At 42.7% G+C, this 18,433-nt stretch overlaps 4 protein-coding genes across 5 annotated transcripts in view; 1 reads left to right on the plus strand and 3 right to left on the minus strand.

The window, feature by feature from the left end:
* Positions 1–5,385, minus strand: part of LOC108008011 (endoplasmic reticulum aminopeptidase 2) — a 29,383-nt gene extending 23,998 nt beyond the window's left edge. For both annotated transcript variants that reach the window (XM_065865719.2, XM_036818059.3), the window contains exons 1-2: positions 5,113–5,385; positions 971–1,457 (exon numbers count right to left, since the gene is read on the minus strand). In XM_065865719.2, the coding sequence (XP_065721791.2) occupies positions 971–1,124 (154 nt within the window). In that variant the 5' untranslated portion in view covers positions 1,125–1,457; positions 5,113–5,385. The remainder of the gene's footprint in view (positions 1–970; positions 1,458–5,112) is intronic.
* A 537-nt stretch (positions 5,386–5,922) lies between these two features.
* On the minus strand, positions 5,923–7,938 carry Rad60 (DNA repair protein Rad60). Its single transcript, XM_017071804.4, has 7 exons — positions 7,708–7,938; positions 7,141–7,652; positions 6,973–7,083; positions 6,815–6,915; positions 6,579–6,757; positions 6,294–6,522; positions 5,923–6,240 (listed from the first exon to the last, which is right to left on the minus strand). The coding sequence occupies exons 1-7, from the start codon at positions 7,763–7,765 to the stop codon at positions 6,150–6,152; spliced, it is 1,281 nt and encodes a 426-aa protein (XP_016927293.4). The 5' UTR covers positions 7,766–7,938; the 3' UTR covers positions 5,923–6,149.
* A 181-nt stretch (positions 7,939–8,119) lies between these two features.
* On the plus strand, positions 8,120–11,957 carry EloA (elongin A). The gene is made up of 8 exons (XM_017071803.4): positions 8,120–8,529; positions 8,864–9,460; positions 9,514–9,897; positions 9,957–10,174; positions 10,234–10,328; positions 10,474–10,673; positions 10,737–11,028; positions 11,295–11,957. The coding sequence occupies exons 1-8, from the start codon at positions 8,449–8,451 to the stop codon at positions 11,372–11,374; spliced, it is 1,947 nt and encodes a 648-aa protein (XP_016927292.4). The 5' UTR covers positions 8,120–8,448; the 3' UTR covers positions 11,375–11,957.
* Positions 11,958–12,448: 491 nt separating this feature from the next.
* Positions 12,449–15,172, minus strand: wda (will decrease acetylation). Its single transcript, XM_017071802.4, has 5 exons — positions 14,902–15,172; positions 13,527–14,830; positions 13,174–13,474; positions 12,760–13,106; positions 12,449–12,694 (listed from the first exon to the last, which is right to left on the minus strand). The coding sequence occupies exons 1-5, from the start codon at positions 15,067–15,069 to the stop codon at positions 12,565–12,567; spliced, it is 2,250 nt and encodes a 749-aa protein (XP_016927291.2). The 5' UTR covers positions 15,070–15,172; the 3' UTR covers positions 12,449–12,564.
* Between the last annotated feature and the right edge of the window lie 3,261 nt (positions 15,173–18,433).

Raw genomic sequence — 18,433 nt, forward strand, 5'->3', positions numbered from 1 at the left:
TTAACATAAAGTCAAATTAATCGTCAATATAAATAAATTTTCTTAATCTGATGTTAATTAGACGAAAGACTAATGTTTACCGAGTCTGTTATCAATTGATTCTGTGGGAAATTACCATGACATTGAGAAATCGGTCCTTTTAAAAGTTAAATATATAATATCTTTAATTTTCTATTTTTTTAAAGAAGTGTTAGAAAGGATAGCATACTTTTCTGCTTTTCATATCTCTCAGATATTAAAAGATCGTTTAGAAGGACGTTACAGTAGTCATGTAGCATGCTTAACTCTTTGTCCCCCGCCAAAATGAAATTGATTTCCCAGACAAATCCTTTATTGAAGTCCCATTACCACAATCGATGGCCCCAGGGGATCAATTCCCTGCCATCGCCATCGCAAACTTCGGGCTAGCGTAAAATTTCAGAAAATCGGCGACAACTTAAAGAGCACTCGGGTACATTTCTGCCATCGACCCCCCGCCAACCTGTCTGTCCCTCAGTGGCCTCCTCCTTGCCAGTTGGAGCAGCCCGCCGGATCCGTTGGACATCTGTCAGGACGGAAAATTCCTCCAACTTGGCTGCCGGCGCTAAGGAAATGCAAAAATATAGCTGGAAAATGGTTGAGGGGGGGGCAGCTGGCAAGAAACGAGGGTTGGATGCTGCTGACATTCATTTACTTTGCCTCTGGCCAACGAGGCGTATGAGTAACGACTGCAAGACCTGGCATTTTTAATGCTTTTGTTTTGCATTCGGTGTAATTAAGAAAACAACTTGATGCATAAATCCCAGAGGGGCGACGGTGAACCCCAAAATTGGCAGGCAAAGAGGAGTTAAAATTGCGTGAAGTGTTGGATTATGCACAAGTGCAATTATGCACTTTTCTTTGCCCGCCCTTTGATCATTTTTTGTGAGGCCCCAAGGCAATTGCAATTGCAGTTCCAGGTTGTTAAGGTGGAATTCAGGTCGAAACTCACCGAAAGTGACGCCATTCGTCTGCTTCTCCTTATCCTTGTCCTTATCCTTCTCGCACTTTTCGCCGCCCAACGGCTCCAGCTCGATGCCATCGGTGGTGGCCACTTTGTAATCCCTTTTCGACATATTGCCACAGCAGAAGCCACAACATAACATTCGGCCAATTTTATAGGCTTGTGGTTTAAGTGGCGCCGTCTTGGATTCTTTGCCACGGGGCACGATCTGGTCCTCTGGGTAGTACTGGGGTACGTCTGATCCTGTCTTGGGGGGGCAGGATTGGGAGGTTGGGTCCGGGATTAGGCCACTTTGCCCACTGGTCCTTCTCTAGCTAGCGATATGTTTGTCCAAAAAGTGGTTGGTACAAAAGGTTCCTTTTCGAGTGTAAACGGGTATGTAGAAGACTAGAAAGGTCGGTGAGTAGAGTTGATTGTTGTGTTTGATTTCGGTTTTCGGTCAAAAATTGGTCCAGTTCCTGGTGTTAATGTCCTTCTGCAAGGGAATATAAAAGTGTATCAATATATTGATGATAGGTTAAATGAGAACAGTTGTAAATGGAGGAACATTATTATAATCTATCTAAAATCAAAAGCCCTGCTACTTTGTATTTAGAATATCAACCATAATATTGCTTGTACCCAAAGCCTTTCAATTTGCATATAGATTTCCATCTTTAGCTAGCTTAAAAGAAATAAATAAATAATATAAGTTTGCAATGCACTTTATGGGAAGCTATCTATGTCAAGTCAGCTAAACAATGAGTGGGTATTTGTAGATACTTTTAAGAGCAGACCAGACAAAAGTAACCATCTGTTCCAGAGAATCTTCTTGTACTTGGCTGCACAAAAATTAATAAGAAATAGGTAGAAACCTACATATATATTTGAAATGTTTGCAACATTCAGCATTCTTCGACTTATTGTTAGACTGCAACTTCCGGTGCCGGCTTGAGGGAAAAAAACACCAGAAAGTGGGGCAGGTGGGGTAGAAGGCGGAACCTGCAACTGATGTCGCCACTTGTGGGCGGGTGTCGCTGCCAGGACATTGTTGTGCCAGTCAAACAAAACGAAACTTTAATAAAAGCCCCCCACTTTCCCGACTCCCCCACTGCACTCCAGTGTCCTTTGTGGCCCAGCAAAAGGGAGTAATAAATAGAAGAAAAAGGCGAGCTGCAACAATGACAATGTCGTGGGCTAAAAAGCATTCGATAGCCTTAGGGCCACGAATGCAAATGCACATCAAATGTGAGCTGTCCCAGAGGTGGGTGCGTTCTTAGGGTGACTGGGTGAATGGTTGCCTGGCTGCCTAGTCGACAGTAATTGCAAGAGGCATCCACATCCTCAGCCACCGGCACAAAGCAGCCAAAGGAGCCGCCTGGTCAGGGACTTTCCATCGGTCTCCCAGTGCGAAAATATCGAAGAGGTGTGCCAGAGCAGTTCAATGCACGAGTACACTCAGAGAAATGATCAACAAATCGAAAAAAAATCGAACCAATATTTTACAGTAATTTATTTATTTATTTATCGTAGGATTAATCAAGTTTACACCAAGTAAAACAGCCAACTAGGCATTTAACTTATTTATTTATATTAAACGGAAAGGAAAAAGAAAAAAAAATTTGTTTAACTAGTATGCACATTTTTACATTTTTATAACTCTATCTGATATGAGAATAAACATGTCATGAGATTAAAAGGTAACCACAATTAAAAAAGTTAGACCGGCGGTCAAGGGAAAGTAGTAGAGCTTAAAAAAGCACTTAGAGAAAAGAAAAATACAAATATAACTAAAATATATTTCGTTTTAAAATAACGTTAGTATTAGCATAGAAAATAAAAATATTAACGATCTTCTAAACTGATTTCGGTATTCAGACGAAGTCTATTTCATTCAACGAGCTTGTATTATTTTAATTTATATTTAACGCTGAAATTCTCCTAGTGTAGCTTTCGAATAAGAGGTCTGAGGATTAGGACCCGGCACTAGACCCAGTTAAATCGAGCGGGGAATACGCGGATGCGAATGCGGCTCTGGATCCGGAGCCCGAGTGATGGCCACTCCATTTGATGGGGCGGCACTTGAAACAAAAGTCGAGGCGGGCCCGGGCAATTGTGTTTGCTGTTGGTAAAACACACAGCGTAATAAAGAACTATAGGAAGGGCGGACTGCGACCTGGTAAATGGGAACTGGACGGGCCATAAACCTTTCAGCCATTCGAAGCACTTGCAACCAGCGCTGCCCACAAACGCTTCCACCATTAGTAGATCCTCCATTCCGGGGGCTGGGCCAACTCAAAAATAAACATGGCGCAACAAAGTAAAGCACAAAGGACGAAAAACAAAGGGCAAAAAAGCCAAAATGAATAGAGCAAACAAAGAAATACATATGTATGCCGGAGAAAAAAAAGTAGCGATTGAGCTATACCCTAAAATATTGGATATTAATTGGTTCATTACATTTTATAATAAGAGTTAAACTTAAGCCATTCTTAGTTGAACCTTAGCTATCCATTCCCGAAAGGGGGTTTATTTCATGGTTCATTAAATTTGACTCCAATCACGTGTTAATTATATTGAAAACTTGCCCCATCATTAGATAAGGGCATGACCTTTCGGTGCTTAGCATAATTAGCTAATGATATAAAATGGGTAAATTAGTATACGTAAGCTATTATTTAATTAAGTCATTAAAGCGATGTAGACTCTGTTTATTACAGCTAATAAAGGATTATTTATTAATAGTCATTAAGGAGAATGTGTGGAAAATGCCATCTTAATAATTAATGTCTTGATTAAAAACTTATCGATAAATGGATGATGTTTAATATGCATTGACTTGTATTAAAGTGTTCTTATTAAGAACATAGTTATTCAGGTCTGAAAGCAGTTTAATGATTATAAAGAATCTAGCTTGTTAGGGCTTTTCGATTTGTATATTTTTTTCATCTCATAATCACTTATTACATTTGTTTTCAGTACATTTCTGCATGTTAATTAAAGCCAAATCCCTAAAAAGTGCGAGAACACCCAAAAAATTAAAGGATATACCGGAAAGGGGCAAGTTTGCTTGCTGGCCTGGCCATAAAGTGGTCGGGATTAATGGCAAAATGGCGTCAGTTTGTTTTTGTGATTTGTTTTATTTTCTGTTTTTTGGCTTGTTGCTCCCGTTGCATACAAAGCAACCGAAAAAGGAGCGGCCAGGGATATCCTCATGGACACTTTGTGTACAATGTACATATCCTGGCCAAAAGGACACTGCAGCCAAAAATAGCCAGCCAGGTGAGTGTGTGAGTGTTGCGTATGCGACACGTGTGCAAATTGTGCCCCAATGTGTCGTTTGTTACGTTTTACGTTACTTCCGGTCTGTCGGACGCTGCCATATATAAATAAAAATGGCCAAGCGTATTTTTTATGGCAGCCCACTCCCCCATATAATAAGCCCCTCTACTCATGAGCCACCCATTTACGCAGCTGCATTTGTGCAGCTTTTGTGAAAAGCTTTTAGGTGAATCTGCTGGCATTATTAATTTCGACCATATGCAAGGCAAATTGAAGGTCATTCGGGTGGGTGGACGCTGTAAGCCGCCCAGTGGGTGAAGTGGGTGGTTCGAGGTGCACATTCGATTGCTGACTGAAGCAATCAGTGCTGAATCGAGGGCCCTCAGAGTCCCATTTGAAGAACGACCAGTCCAGCTAGTCCAGCCCAAGGCCATTAAGCTGGGTGGCTACTTTTGGGGGTGGCTGTACGCAGGATTTTTGCAGGTGTCACGTTTTATTTTTAGCACCAGGCTGGGGTTACATACGAACGGTCTGTGCGATCTTCCAGCTCATAAGCAGGACATAGCTTCAATATTTAATGCCCACAATCAGGCTGAATAATTGATGGACACATGTAGAGCCGCAGGGAGTAGTAGGCTGTTCATGTGTGCTGTTGGTTTTTGTGTCTGGCGCACGGCAATTAACTTGTTTAAGCCGCAAGGTAAACATGACAAACACATTTGTCAGAGTCAGTCGTCACTGTCAATGCCACCGGATGGATGGATGGATGGTTTGGATTTCAGATGGAGTGAACAAATGCCTCCGAGGACCCCGAGGATGACTATACAAAGCAGCAATGCAAACAACACGAGTCAGGGAGCTGGTTTTACCTAGAGCTGATGGTTTAAGCCACGAGTATCCTTCCGTTTTTGGGCGCCAAATAGAGCAGCAATTTGGTATACTATATAATACGAGTTGGTTGCCGTTTCACTTGATTTTTCTTTCGTCACAAACACACAACGGGCGGCGGAAACGGGGTTAAACAAATTGGAAAACAAACCGAGTTCAATAACAATGGGTTTCATGCGATTGAAAATGACTTTTTGGTTTTTCTTGGTATACAGAAGAAGCGCGAATAAAATGCGTCCATCAAGCACGAAGGATAAACTCTTTCTGATTGAAAAGCAAGCGCGAGGAGGAAATTCCCTTCAGATGGCGAGAGCTTTTCCCAATAGAGCTTTCCACACTCTCTATTTTCTCTCTCGAGAGAGAGCGTGGGAGATTATTATCCTGCTGTGTCAGAATTTGTGCAGTGAAATTCCAAGGAACACTGCACAAGGATAATGAAGAGAGAAAGCAGCAAGAGAGAGAGAGAGCGAAGGAAAGCCGGCGAAAGGAGGCAACTATTCCACCAACCCCACTTCATCCCACCGCCACCCAAAACCACCCCCCGCAAATGGGAAAACTCCACAGCAGCATCCGCTCTCGTCCTGTCAATATAAACAACCATTTGGGATCTGTTTCTAGCTCTGTGTGAGTGCGCTCTATATGCTAGATAAACAAAATATTAGGGGTGTATAATGAATGCTTGAGGGTTTTTTGGAAGTTGCCCGCTGTTCTACTTGGTGACAAGTCGCAAGAGTCGAGTCGAACTACGAATACTCTGGTATCTCAACTTATCGTTATTTCTTCATTAAATGTTCATCGGAATTTTGTGTATTTTACTTAAAATATTATCTTGTATTTGTTTACATTCTTCTAACCAAGAATCACAATAATTGCCTAAAAGAAATATAAAAACCTGGCATTACTAGACTTATTGCATTCATACAAAGAACATTTGATAGTAAAATAATTTAAATGCAACTCTTGCACAGCAATGAGCAAATAATGAATAATACAAATTAACATAATTTCCAAACATTTTTTAGGACTTAATTTGCAGATCAATCAGTTCATTGCCCTCCATATCCTGGTTTTTGGGCGTATCCTCCGGATCCAACAGTTCGCCATCAAAACTGTAAGGGAATTTATTAAGTACTTGTTAAATTTGAGAGTTTTAAATACGTACAATAACTTAATGTGGCGGGCATCACAGTTCAGCTCCTCAGCACACTTAATGTATAACATTTTGAAGGTATCTTTTTTCTTCATGGGCATCACCATGGGTTGTTTCCACTTATCAGCTTGGACTTTTACTTGAAACTTTTTGGGTTTCCTGCTCAATGCTTGTGGATTGTTGTCGTCTTTGGCAGTCGGCTTCTTATTGTTATTATTATTAGACTTTGTTGCATGGCCGCCTAAAAATGATATTTACTTAAAAGTATAAAGAAAATAGTGTACAGGGGGCACCTACTGAGTGTATGAAAGGATTTGAGACCAATGCTATGAGGCGTATCATCGGGTCCTATGAAATTGTAGTACATATCGACAGAAATATCATTCTCGTCTACTGCATTGCGTTCTGCCACTTCCTTGAACAAATGCTTGAACTTCTGGTGCTGTCGCAGTTTGTAAATCTGGATCTCGCCAAGCCTGCATAAGTTTATCAAGGTTACTAATTGAAGGGGAGCCTGGCTTATCACCACTTACCAAGATAGAGCTACTTCTATGGTGGGATTATCATTGTCAAAGATGTTTGTCTCCTCTTCTGGAGCAGGGGCTTCACCCTCGTCTTCAGAATCCAGGTTAACCTAGGGAAATACTTTATAATTAACTTTTTCGAGGGCATCTTCTGGGCCTGAACTTACAAAGCCCTCCACTCGTGGAGCCACAGCTGACACCAGATCAATACTGTCCACCACCTTAGATCGGGCAGCCATTTCGGCCACCGCCTTTCTCCTGTTATTCTGGTTGAAGCTCTACAAAGTAAGAGAATTGTGAGTGCAAAAGATCTTCCTAAGAAATCTTAAACTTACGGCTACAATGCTTTCTAGTGAGGAGACCACAGAAGCGGCCGCCATCTGCGTCTCCACGTTAATCGGCGTGGATGACTCTGCCTTTTTTCTACCCCGCCTTTTGGCCTTAGTCTGGGCGGGCACCGCCTTGGTGGATGCGGTTACAATGGACGCCACATCTGGTGGTGCAGGTTCTAATTTTGACAGTGAGGAGCGAGTGCGTCTAGCCACAGGAGCAGTCTGAATTTCCTTGGCATTCTTCTGCTCCATCTCCAGGATCAACTGGGAGACCGGTGACAAGGATCGTTCCGTGTTCTTATCCCCCTCATCCTTTTGCGTCTCAGCAGGCTTCAGTTTATTCTGCTTCGGTGGCGAAGGAACCTCTTCACTTTTCTGCGGCTTTCCCCGGGGTGATGCTGGGGGTTTTCGTTTGCCGTTCCTAGCCGGTTTCTTGGGACTGTCCTCAATAAAATCGTAGTCCACATCCTTGGAGAAAGAATCGTTGCCGGGATTGTAAGATTCCTTGGGCAAAGCTGGCAAAAATGTGAGGTATTAATAACCTGGGTTTTTCTTCCGTTTTAAGCTTACCTATTACTGGAACCCGCTTGCGAGCAGCACTAAATATATCGCATTCGTCGTCGGACATCTTGGTTACTCAAAAATACTATATGGTTTTTCTGGGTTCTAATAAATAGACGCGCCAAATCCGGACCAAACAAAACCAAAAAGACGCCAAATTCAATCATCTGGTGCAAGGACAATCGATAGGCGATAACGATTACGAACTGAAGGGTGAAGTTATCGTAAGCAAATTTGAGTTGAAAACAGTGGTAAGTAATTTAAATTTATAGCAAAAACGCAAAACTGTATTGAAAAAGTTAGATGATTTTAATATATTTATATATTTTTTAAACGGCTATAATTTTCAAATAAAGTTTATTTGTAGGCCTACTGTGCCACGTTGAGCAACTCTGGACGTCAGCTGTTCGGACAGTGTTGTCAAACGCCACGCCGACAAAAGCAAATCTCATTTAGTTTCATAGCTGCTGGCAAAAGAAAAGGGCAAATAAGTTGTTATTAAAAGCCGTAATGCGAGTGAAAATAACTGAGAGCCAATAGCCTCGCGACAGGAGGCTTTTCCGCGTGTGTGTGTGCGCGTGTGCCCGTGCGTCTGGGTGCCCCTGTGTGCGTGTGTTTACCTGGGTATTCCAACCAAAAAAAAAGGGGTACAAAAACGGAAAGTAAAAAGTAAACTGGAAAAGTCGACAAAGTCTGCCTGCGTGCCATTTTTTTTATTTCGTTGCGTTTGGAATATCTAGAGACGACGCGATGGCCTCCACCAGCAATCTGGTGGATGTGGTGCGCCACTACCAGCGCAGCATTGACAAGCACGACGAGGACGAACAGCGGGTGAGCTACCCATCCTCATCCTCCCCCGGCTTATCCTGATTCCTCCCTGCTGCCCGCCCTTTATCCAGCTTACTGTCTTCTTTTTCCTAAACTCCCTCATCTCACAGTTACACATCTATTCATAACCCATCTTACGTATACCCCAGTACCTGCTTTGGATTTCCCCTACTTAACAACCTTGTGAAATTTGCATTCAGACACTTATGTACCATCAAGGTCACTGTTCTCGACTTCAAATTGCTCTTCTTTTCCGGTGACCTTTCACCCTCACGTTCTTTTTGCTAAGCCATCTTAATCACCTCTTTCTCAACCTGCTCTCCCCAATAACCTACAGCTGCTGCACTGCATCACCAAGCTGTTCAACCTGCCCATCAAATTCGAGCACCTGCAGGAAACTGGAATTGGCAAGACGGTGAATGCCCTGCGCAAGTTCAACGGGGAGGTAGGGGTGGCGGCTAAGACTCTGGTGTCCAAGTGGAAGGCCATGGTGGCCGCCGAGGAGGAGCCCGCGGTCGCCGTCACTCCCGCAGTCAGCCACAACGAAGAGGATTCGGGCAAGTCCAAGTCCAGCGACGAGGATCCCGACCAGGAGAACAAGGGCAGCAACTCATCCAGCGGCGAGGATCTGCACTCCAGCACGCACAAGTCAAAGCATGCTAAGAGTTCCAAGCACGAGCGCAGCAGCAGCAGCAGAAGTCACTCCAAGAGCAAGTCAGATTCGGATAAGAAACACAAAAGCAGTCGCCACGACAAGTCCAAGGACAGGGACAAGGACAAGGATAAGGAGAGTCACAAGGAGGTCAAAGAGCACCGGGAAAAAAAGTCAAATGGCGAGCACAAGTCAAAGGATTCCAGCAAATCCAGTAGCAGTCACAAGAGCAGCAAATCTGAGGGCCACAAGAGCGAGCACAGCAAAAGCAAGCACGAAAAGGTACGTTTTGCTCTATATCAAATAAGATACGATCCCTAAACGATACTTTTCAGGACAAGTCTTCGCACAGCGAGTCGAAGCCAGCCAAAGACAAGTCAAGCAAACACAAGTCATCTTCCTCCAAATCATCCAAGCGCTCCCACAGTCCCCAACGAACCGAGGAGGATGCCCAAAAGGCCAAGATACCAAAAATTAAATCAAAATCCGAAGAAAACTCCGCCGACGGTTTCGACTCCAGCATGGGCGCCAACTTTGACGATGTTCTCGGCCTACTCAACATGCCCATGAGCAGCAAGAAGAGCAGCGGCGGCAGCAAGAGCAAGTTCCCCTCTAAGCCGGCAACAGCCCCATCCTCGGCAGCTTTATCGAACCCCACGGCATCCACCGGATCATCTAGGGAGGCCTTCTCCACCAGCAGTCGACCGACCACCACCAAAGTAATTAGTATAAACTACTCTTAAAGTTTCTGAGTAACATATGTATGATAACCCTTTAGAAACCCGAGCTGCTGGCATCCACAGCCAAGCTAGAGCCCCTGGACCCAAACATTGCTCTGGAACTGCCCACCATTTCCAACAACTACAAACCCTTGCCGTTAAATCAGACAGTGATGGATGTGGTCTTTAACCAGGGTGGCTCACAGAAAGCACAAGCATCACGTTACTTTAATGAGTCGGAAGCCCTAGCGCAGGGCATCTCCTCCAAAACTATGCGGTGGGTTAAGATCTTGTTTAATTCTATAGGAAATATGTAACATTATTTATTTTAAATAGCACGAAGATCTATTCAGGTGTAAGAACTGGTCAAATCCTGCAGGTCCCCTCGCTCTTCGACCTGTGCACGCGTGTGCTGCAAAAGAACATTGATGGTAAGAGGAAACTACCTTTTATAATAATAATACAATAGTCAAATGTTAATTTTAAATACTACTAAAACTGCTGGTCTAAACCATGTTTAATGTATACTATAAACAAGTCTTGAATAGTGTAATCATCTCAATCGCTTTTTTCCAGCTCTGGAGTACACAGGTGGCGTGCCCTTCGAGGTCCTTCGACCGGTCCTCGAACGCGCTACTCCCCAGCAGCTTCTAAATTTCGAGGAGTACAATCCTTATTTGATGGATGACAGCGATGTCCTGTGGCAGCTGCATGTCCAGCGTCACTGTCGCAGTCAGCGCCGCGAGGAGATGGAAACGTGGCGCGAGATGTTCCTGGTAGGGATCGCAGTGTCCCTCAGATAATACCCCATCTAAGCCCACACACCATTTTCCTTCCAGCGTTGCCAAGAGGAGAAGGATCGCAAACTCAGCATCTTGGCCGAGAGCATCAAGGCATCGCAGAAGATCAGCGAGGCACCCGTGCGCAAGACTCAACTGGCCTTTGTGGACTCGATGGTGAAGCCGCCGCGCAGTGTGCAGCGCAAGCAAGAGCAATATGGCACCAAGGGCAAGCTCATTGCCACTCCGGCCGCCCGGGTTGCCGCCTTGTCTAGCGTGACTCCGAATGCCGCCAAGGTGGGCGATGCCCGGCTGCGTGTGCTGGCCGCCACCCGCGACACGGCCCAAGTGGGTGAGTTTGAGCGATGAGAGTGGAGCTGTAACAGAAGAATTTTGGTAACCCAAATGTCAAAGAAGAAGAATTAACCATCGAAAATAACACCCTTTCACCAGTTCTCCGATTATGTCATTTAAACATTTCATTTCATTGATTATGAGAATAAATTAATCCACATAAAATGGGGATTATATACTAATCCATTTAATGTAGTTCCTAACCGTGGTGTCAATTGAATTATAGATTGATTTTCACCTACTTATTATTTATCTGTCCAACAGGTGCTGGTCCAGGGCGATCGAAGAAGGCACCATTGATGGCCAAGACCTTGCAATTCATGCGCGGACGTCACAAACGATAGATGCGTTTACTCGTTATAGTTACAATCCTATACTCAATTTGTTCAGCGACAACTTAAGCAGCAGCAGAAGCAGCAACCTCGAACTATAAGGCGTTCACAGTAGGATTACCTGCAAACTTTCGGTTCTAAAAAACGAGACAATGTGATACTTAACCTTTTGTTGCCCAGTGCGCCGCGAATTCGACTGCTGCTGCTGTCTACATGCGTACCACATGCATGCTATTTATTATTTATTCATGTTCTGCCCCCACATTCATTATACTGTACTAGTAACTAAGTGTAAGCCAACCGGATAACGATTGAAAGTCGAATAAGCTAAAGTTTTTGTTGCATCCGCTGGGTCGCCAACAAGCTCAGACAAATGAGTTATAAAATTTGATTATTTTCAAGTTAATAATTCATCGTTTCATTTAGTGCATGTAACTTAAGGTCAGAAAACTGCTGATCGCTCCAACTTAAACTAAGTTCAATGTTCTTTGTCCCAGAGGGCTGTGCGAATGTCCAAAATCATAGAGGTTCCAAGCAAATCAATTGTATATAAATGTATGTTACACAAAAACTTAAACCCAATCCTATATCGAAATACCTAACAATTGGAGTACAGTAAAATGTCTTTAAATGCATCGCTAGTTATTTCTAATCATACAATTATATACTGAGTTGAATTAAGTTATGAAAATTTTCGGGTAAAATGTTCTTATTTTATTAAGAAAAAAAATTACTTTAACTGCACCGTCATTCGTTACTATCCTAGTTTATTAGTAAAAACAATTATTGAAATGCGATTATTCTGAATGCTAATACTCGTCTTATTTTTAATATTTACACAATTTATAACCTTTATAAAATAAGTCATTAAATCTACGTCATATCCGCATTTTCAAAAGCTTCTTTTGCTGTGACCAGTAAGCGATGCAGGTAAAGGCATTACACTGTAATCAAAATCGTTTTATTCCACTAGTAAGCTAACGGAAACAAAACCACGAAGCTATCAAAGATCACTCTTGTTTGAAGACATCACGGATTGTTAGAGAGATAATTATATATAGAGAATGGTAAAGACGGGCAAACGAGTTGTTTCACACGGTAGTAACAGTAATATTATACAGACTTATTACAAATAAATTATTTTCAAACATAAACCATCAGAAAGTGAAAATTCATTCGGTCTGCAGTATCATCCGTCTCATTCAGGTGCCGATGCAGTGAAGCGTCTTGCTGCGCCCGTAGAAAACATCGACCAAACGCTGGCAGGAACTATTGAGAGTTAGCACACGATTCGTTGTAGCTGAGGAAGAGCTTCCAGCACTGCTGTTGTCGCTATGGAAAAGCCAAAATTATTAATTACAAAACGATGCTTTGTTTAAATTCCACAAATAACTTACCCCATGGGCGATAGTTTCTTGATATCCCACAACCGCAGGGTGCCATCAGTACAGGCTGTGGCCAGATGCCGGTCATGCGTGCTCCAGGACAGAGAACTTATGCTCGCCGAGTGATCCTTGAGCTCAGCCAGCTGGGCTCCGGCGGCCAGGTCGAAGATCCGCACCTTGGTCTCTTCTCCGGCGGCGGCCAACATCTTTCCATCCGGACTGAAGGCCAGCTGGGTCACCGCCTGACGGCAGTCCGCAAAGACTCGCATCAGTTTCCCGCTGGTGGCGCACCACAGGCGCACTGAGTGATCTGCCGAACCAGTGGCTATGTAATTGCCATTTGGGTGGAAGGCAACACACTGTGGAATTTTTAAATAAATAATGGTACTTTTAACCATATTAATAGTTCCACAATTTCTAGTTCACCTCAACGTCCTGTGTATGTCCGGCATAAATGATAAGCGCATGTTCCTTCTCCAGCGACCAGAGACGTGCACTAAGGTCCTTGGAGCCCGTGACTACGTATTGCCCCACTGGACTCTCGTCCAAGCACCAGATCGGGTAGTTGTGACTTCTGTAAATGGCGGCGCAGTGCAGGTTGTGCGCTCGCCAGCACCGCATAGTGGCGTCCTTGGACACACTGTACATTAGAGGGTAGTGGGCGGAGAAGCGCACGTCGGTGACACCTCGCGTGTGACCTCGCAGCTGCAATCCTCCGTATTCGTTGCTAAAAAAAACATTAATTAATAATGGTTTTATTTAGCTTGCCTTAAGCTTACTATGAGTTGTCAGCATATTTGCAATGTCGCGCCCTGCTGCGTTCCCGTCGCTCCTCTTCAGAGCACTTGACATCCTCGTCACTGCCTTCCTCCTCGTCCGATTCCATCTCCTCCTCCTGATTCACGCAGTTGTTCAGCTCCCAGGGGCATTTCGATTGCGGATAGCGTCTATAGAAGCTTCTGCCGCGGCAGCTGTTTTGGTTAAGCTGCCATAGTTGCACGGCAGAGTTGTCGAAGCCGGCTAACAGGTGGCACTCACTGGGATCTAGATGGGCGGAGGTGAGACCACGGGAACGTTCGCTGATCCTAAGAAATCGTGGCAGCTCCACCTGGGTCTTGAGTATCTGTTCAGTGGCTGATTTGAGGTTGTCCAAGCAGGCGTCTATATTCAGTTGTGATTTGCTAGGCTCCGCAGATTCATCCGCATCGATCTCCTGCTTGATGTCTGTTTCTAGCTTAATGTTTGGCTCCTCAGCGGGTCGTTTTCGGTTGGTTTTCTCAGTCAAAGATTTTCCTGGCTTGATGTCTCCGCGGGTATTGAGGGATGCTGTTGGTTTGGACACCACATCATCCTCCGCTTCCTCACCTTCCAAATCATCCGTCAAGCCAAGCAGGTGATCCTCACTGAAGGCGCGCTGTTCATTTTCCACGATGTGAACATGCACCCAGGTGTAAAGCAGGTTCATGATCAAAACATGGCCCCTCCGCTGAAGATAGCCGCATATCCTCTCCACCACTTGGGCTGTGGTATGCAGTTCGTACTTGGAGGAGCGAAAGTGAGCCACTGTTTCATCCAACTCGGCTGCCTCCAGCCGTGTATAGCCACTTAGGGTTTGCACCAGGCGCATGAAGTAGTCCAGTTCAGTGTCCCCAGTGTCTTGGGCTTCCCGAGCGAAGCGTATGTTGAAGGTGGACTCATTGGCCGTGGTGGAGCAGCCGTTGATCTTGGTGGGCGGTGGTGCATCGTACATATCTACGGGGGCCACCAAGTGAGCATACTTCCGTAGCAACTCCACAGCTCCCCGAGGTTCGCGGGCCTTGAGCAGATCCAGATAGAAGTGGCACAACATGGGCCCGTAGAAGCGCTTCATTTCCAGACGCAGCGGCTCCGCCTGGGCCTCCACGAATGTCGAGAAGCGTCCAAACTGCTGATCCACCGTGTGCTGGTTGTTGGTGATCACCTGGACATTCGAGTAGGTGAAGCTATTTCCACCGTGCAAGTCCGTGTCCAACATTTTGTTTACAGCGAACTGCTGTTTATTTTGCAACAGCAGGAAGTCCGAGCGGCGAAATCTCTCGTTGCTCTGGGAGATTGAAATGGATTTGAATAATATTTCACTCTGAAAAGAAGGATATCTGGGGATCCTTTACTTACCACGTAGTTTTTCTGCTTTAGTAGAAGGCCGACGGCGCAGCGTAGCAAATCGTTTTTCGAGGACGACTTTTTATTGCCCGCCGACGATTTGTTGTTGTTGTTGCTAGTGCTGTTACTGTAGACGGGCGACGCAGCGTGGGCGTGGCTGCTGGCGCTGGGCAGGCTCATGGTTGCGTGTTATCCTCGCCAAATCCGTCTCCGAATCCTGATCCCGTCCTGCAGCAGTCTGATCAACTATTCCGTCCGGCTCTAAGAAAAATACATTTTATACCATTTTTGTTTTTCGGAATATACCAAAAATATACCAAACGCTCACGCTGAAAAAATCGAATTTAGCATGAATTCTATCGATAGTTTTCGTGCGGGACAGCTGTTCCGTTGCCATTTGTTGTCCTCAGTGCTGGCAGCAAGTCCACTTTTGGCTTGAAAAGAGCTAGAACCATTTATTGATGCCATAAATTAACATTTAATTAAAATTATATTACTTTGGCTTGAATTGTGTGAAAAGGCAAAACAAACAACTCAAACCCAAGCCTCGTAGAAAAATTCTGAGGCAAAGAAGGAAACAATTCAGCCAATCCAGATGCTAGTTCCATACAAAATAAAAATTTTTTGGGGTGACCACAGAATTCTTCGATGGTTTTTGGCGGGTAATTTGAAAACCAAAGAAAAAACCCAATTTTATGTTTTTTAGAGTCTGTAGAGTTTTTCTTAAAGCCTACTAATAGGTTCGTTTTAAATTGGCTTCCCAATTTTTTGCTTATGTGACACCGAATTTAGTTAGGAAAGTTCGCGTTACTCGGCCTGAAAATATAAATAAAACAAGTTTTGGTTAGTTACGACCACCACTTTATTTTCTTTTTGTGTTTTTGTAAGTTTAGTTCATTTTCATTAAATTTGCTCAAATCATGTTTGATTAAATTACAAGTGCTTAAACCTAAAAGTATGTATGTACGTATGTATGGACTAAAATAGTTAACAAAGTTTGGCAATTAGTTACAGTTAGTCAAAACGAGTTAAAAAACCATTGCGCATGTACAACCAAAACAACAACAGGAAATTGAATAAGTTATTTATAATTATTCTTCATTTTTGTTATCTGTATTTATTTTTCGTCATTTTCCGACCCAGTTTAGGCCAGTTACGATTAGTAGAAATGCAACAATGTGTAAAGCGGCTTAAAAATAACCGCCACAACCAATAGAATATCACACCAAAAATGGCAGAGTACAACAGATCCAACAGAGATTGTAATCAGTGAGTGTGGAGTGTGTAGAGTGTCTATGAGGAAAATCGTGTTATAAGGGACGCGGACCTAACTAGCTTGGTAGGATGCGCAAGGACATGCTTCGGGGTCTAGACCCCCGAAAACCGTCCCGCCGTGAGGTTCGTGCCTGTACAGTGTGCTCTCGCGGGTGTCCGGGGCGTGGGCTTTGGGTACAACATTCATAAAGTTTATCTACCTCGTCGCTACCTAAGTTGTCGTTGTCGTTTTGCTAGCTAACAAAAGTAACTGTGTATATATATGTATAAAATTACCAACAAATTCATAAATTATTGTTGTAATACGTTTAGAAAATAGTGTCCATATATCATCATGCTGTCTTCACACTTAACCTAATGCGTTTTGAAGAATTGACTACTATTAAATGGCAAATGTGTGCCATAGTTTCACTTTCCACTTTTTTTGTTTTTGTTTTTAGAGTTTACTTGTAATTACATACACTTCACATACACATGCAATACACAATAATCATTGTAATTGTAATTACGTTAAATGTAACTGGTAACATCATGCTAAATACAGTATTTCTCCATTATAGACAGTTTTCCCTTCTCAGTATGCTAAAGTCCCTAAGAACCATTACTCCCTCTGTCGTCTTTCATTACAGTTATCAGAGATTTGACTTTTAGCAAATATGTAATTTTTAAAAAATTATTTGGAGGGAATATTCATGATTTTTTTTTAATATCCTTTACGTTGATCATTTCTTATCAAAGTGTGTGATGTTCAGAAAATATTTCGCTTATCCATTGCATCGTTTGTGAGATTGTAAGTCTGGTAAAAACAATGAATGATGTTTTAACGAAGGAGACTTGTCTGTTTTCGTTGAAAGAAATGCATTATATGTGACGTTAGTATTAAATATTATTAGGTACCAAAAAGTGTAAAGCAAGGTCGAAGTGATTCTGCGTTAAATAAAAGCATGTAAAATTCTTTAAATCTATTTTTGATCATCAGTTTACAACCATGAAAACATTTAAGTTTACATTTACTCTTATTATGTACATATATAGATGTACCATAAAATATTCGTTCATATCAGAATATTAATATTAGCACTGTATAAATACATTTATATTTTTTCCATGCTGTATTCGTGTGTAGGTGTCTGCGAGTTAAATTGTTATTACATGCTACGTACAATTTACGATCAACAAGAGGTTACAGCATCTCAACTAAATGCCATAAAGTAACAGTTTGCTTCTTTATAAAAGTTTTTCTTTGCATATTACAGTTAAAACTTACATCGTAGATTTGTGTAGTTCTTTGTATATGGTACTTAATCATAGCGGATCCGAGCCGCCCGACCGCATTCCTCAGTTTTCCGGAGGTCGGACATTTCGATAATACTGAGCGGTAAAGTTTGTCTCGCAAGATTCTTGTTTGGCACAGAAGCGAAGGTTTTCGGAATGCATATGTCCAGAATAATATCTCATAATTTCGTATTGTTTTTTACTCGTCAGTCTAAATACTCTGAGATTTCGCATTTAGCGCAAAGTTTCGAAAGAGGTGCCTCACAGAAGATCCTGTAAATACTACGATGACGCTTAAAATGTCCACTTACTGGCTAAACAGGAATGCAATAATGCACTGGTGTACACTGAGGTGTACGGACTATGTATACATATATATATATAGATTTTTGAATGGATCTCTCAATTCGTGTTAAATAAAATTGATATGTCTAATAGCTATTATCAATCGTTTTCAATTTCAAAAGGTTTTGTATTGTATTTCGAAGTAATTCTGTTGCGTTTGCTAAATTTAATATTCGGTTTTCCCTCATTCGGTATGACATTTATGGTAGTATGTGTATCTGTACGATTTACAAAATATTGCAAACAGATGCTGAGAAGAAGTAAACCACTCATGCAACTATATAGTTTCTTTTGGAATTGGAATGCAAATTGTATATACTGATGATTCGAGTGAATTCGACGTTTGAGCTAGAATTAGTTTGGCTTTTGAGGAAGCTGGGGCCGCGTGGGCCGCCACCTATGTACAGGTTATTCTAAAATACGTATTTGTATTGCATAAATACAGTTTATCTTTACATTCGCTTAATGAACAATCACAACGCAGAGTTTTCGAATAAAGTGAGTGAGGAGGAACCGCTGACGCAGGGTTCTTCCAGATGATTTCGGAAATTATCGCATGGTAACGTATAGGGAAGTAGTACTCAATGTCACAGATTGTCCTTTACTATTTTTGTAACTCGTTTATCTAGGATAATAAAAACTCAAGAAG

This window comes from Drosophila suzukii, chromosome 3 (assembly GCF_043229965.1).
Source record: "Drosophila suzukii chromosome 3, CBGP_Dsuzu_IsoJpt1.0, whole genome shotgun sequence".
Classification (NCBI taxonomy): domain Eukaryota; kingdom Metazoa; phylum Arthropoda; class Insecta; order Diptera; family Drosophilidae; genus Drosophila; species Drosophila suzukii.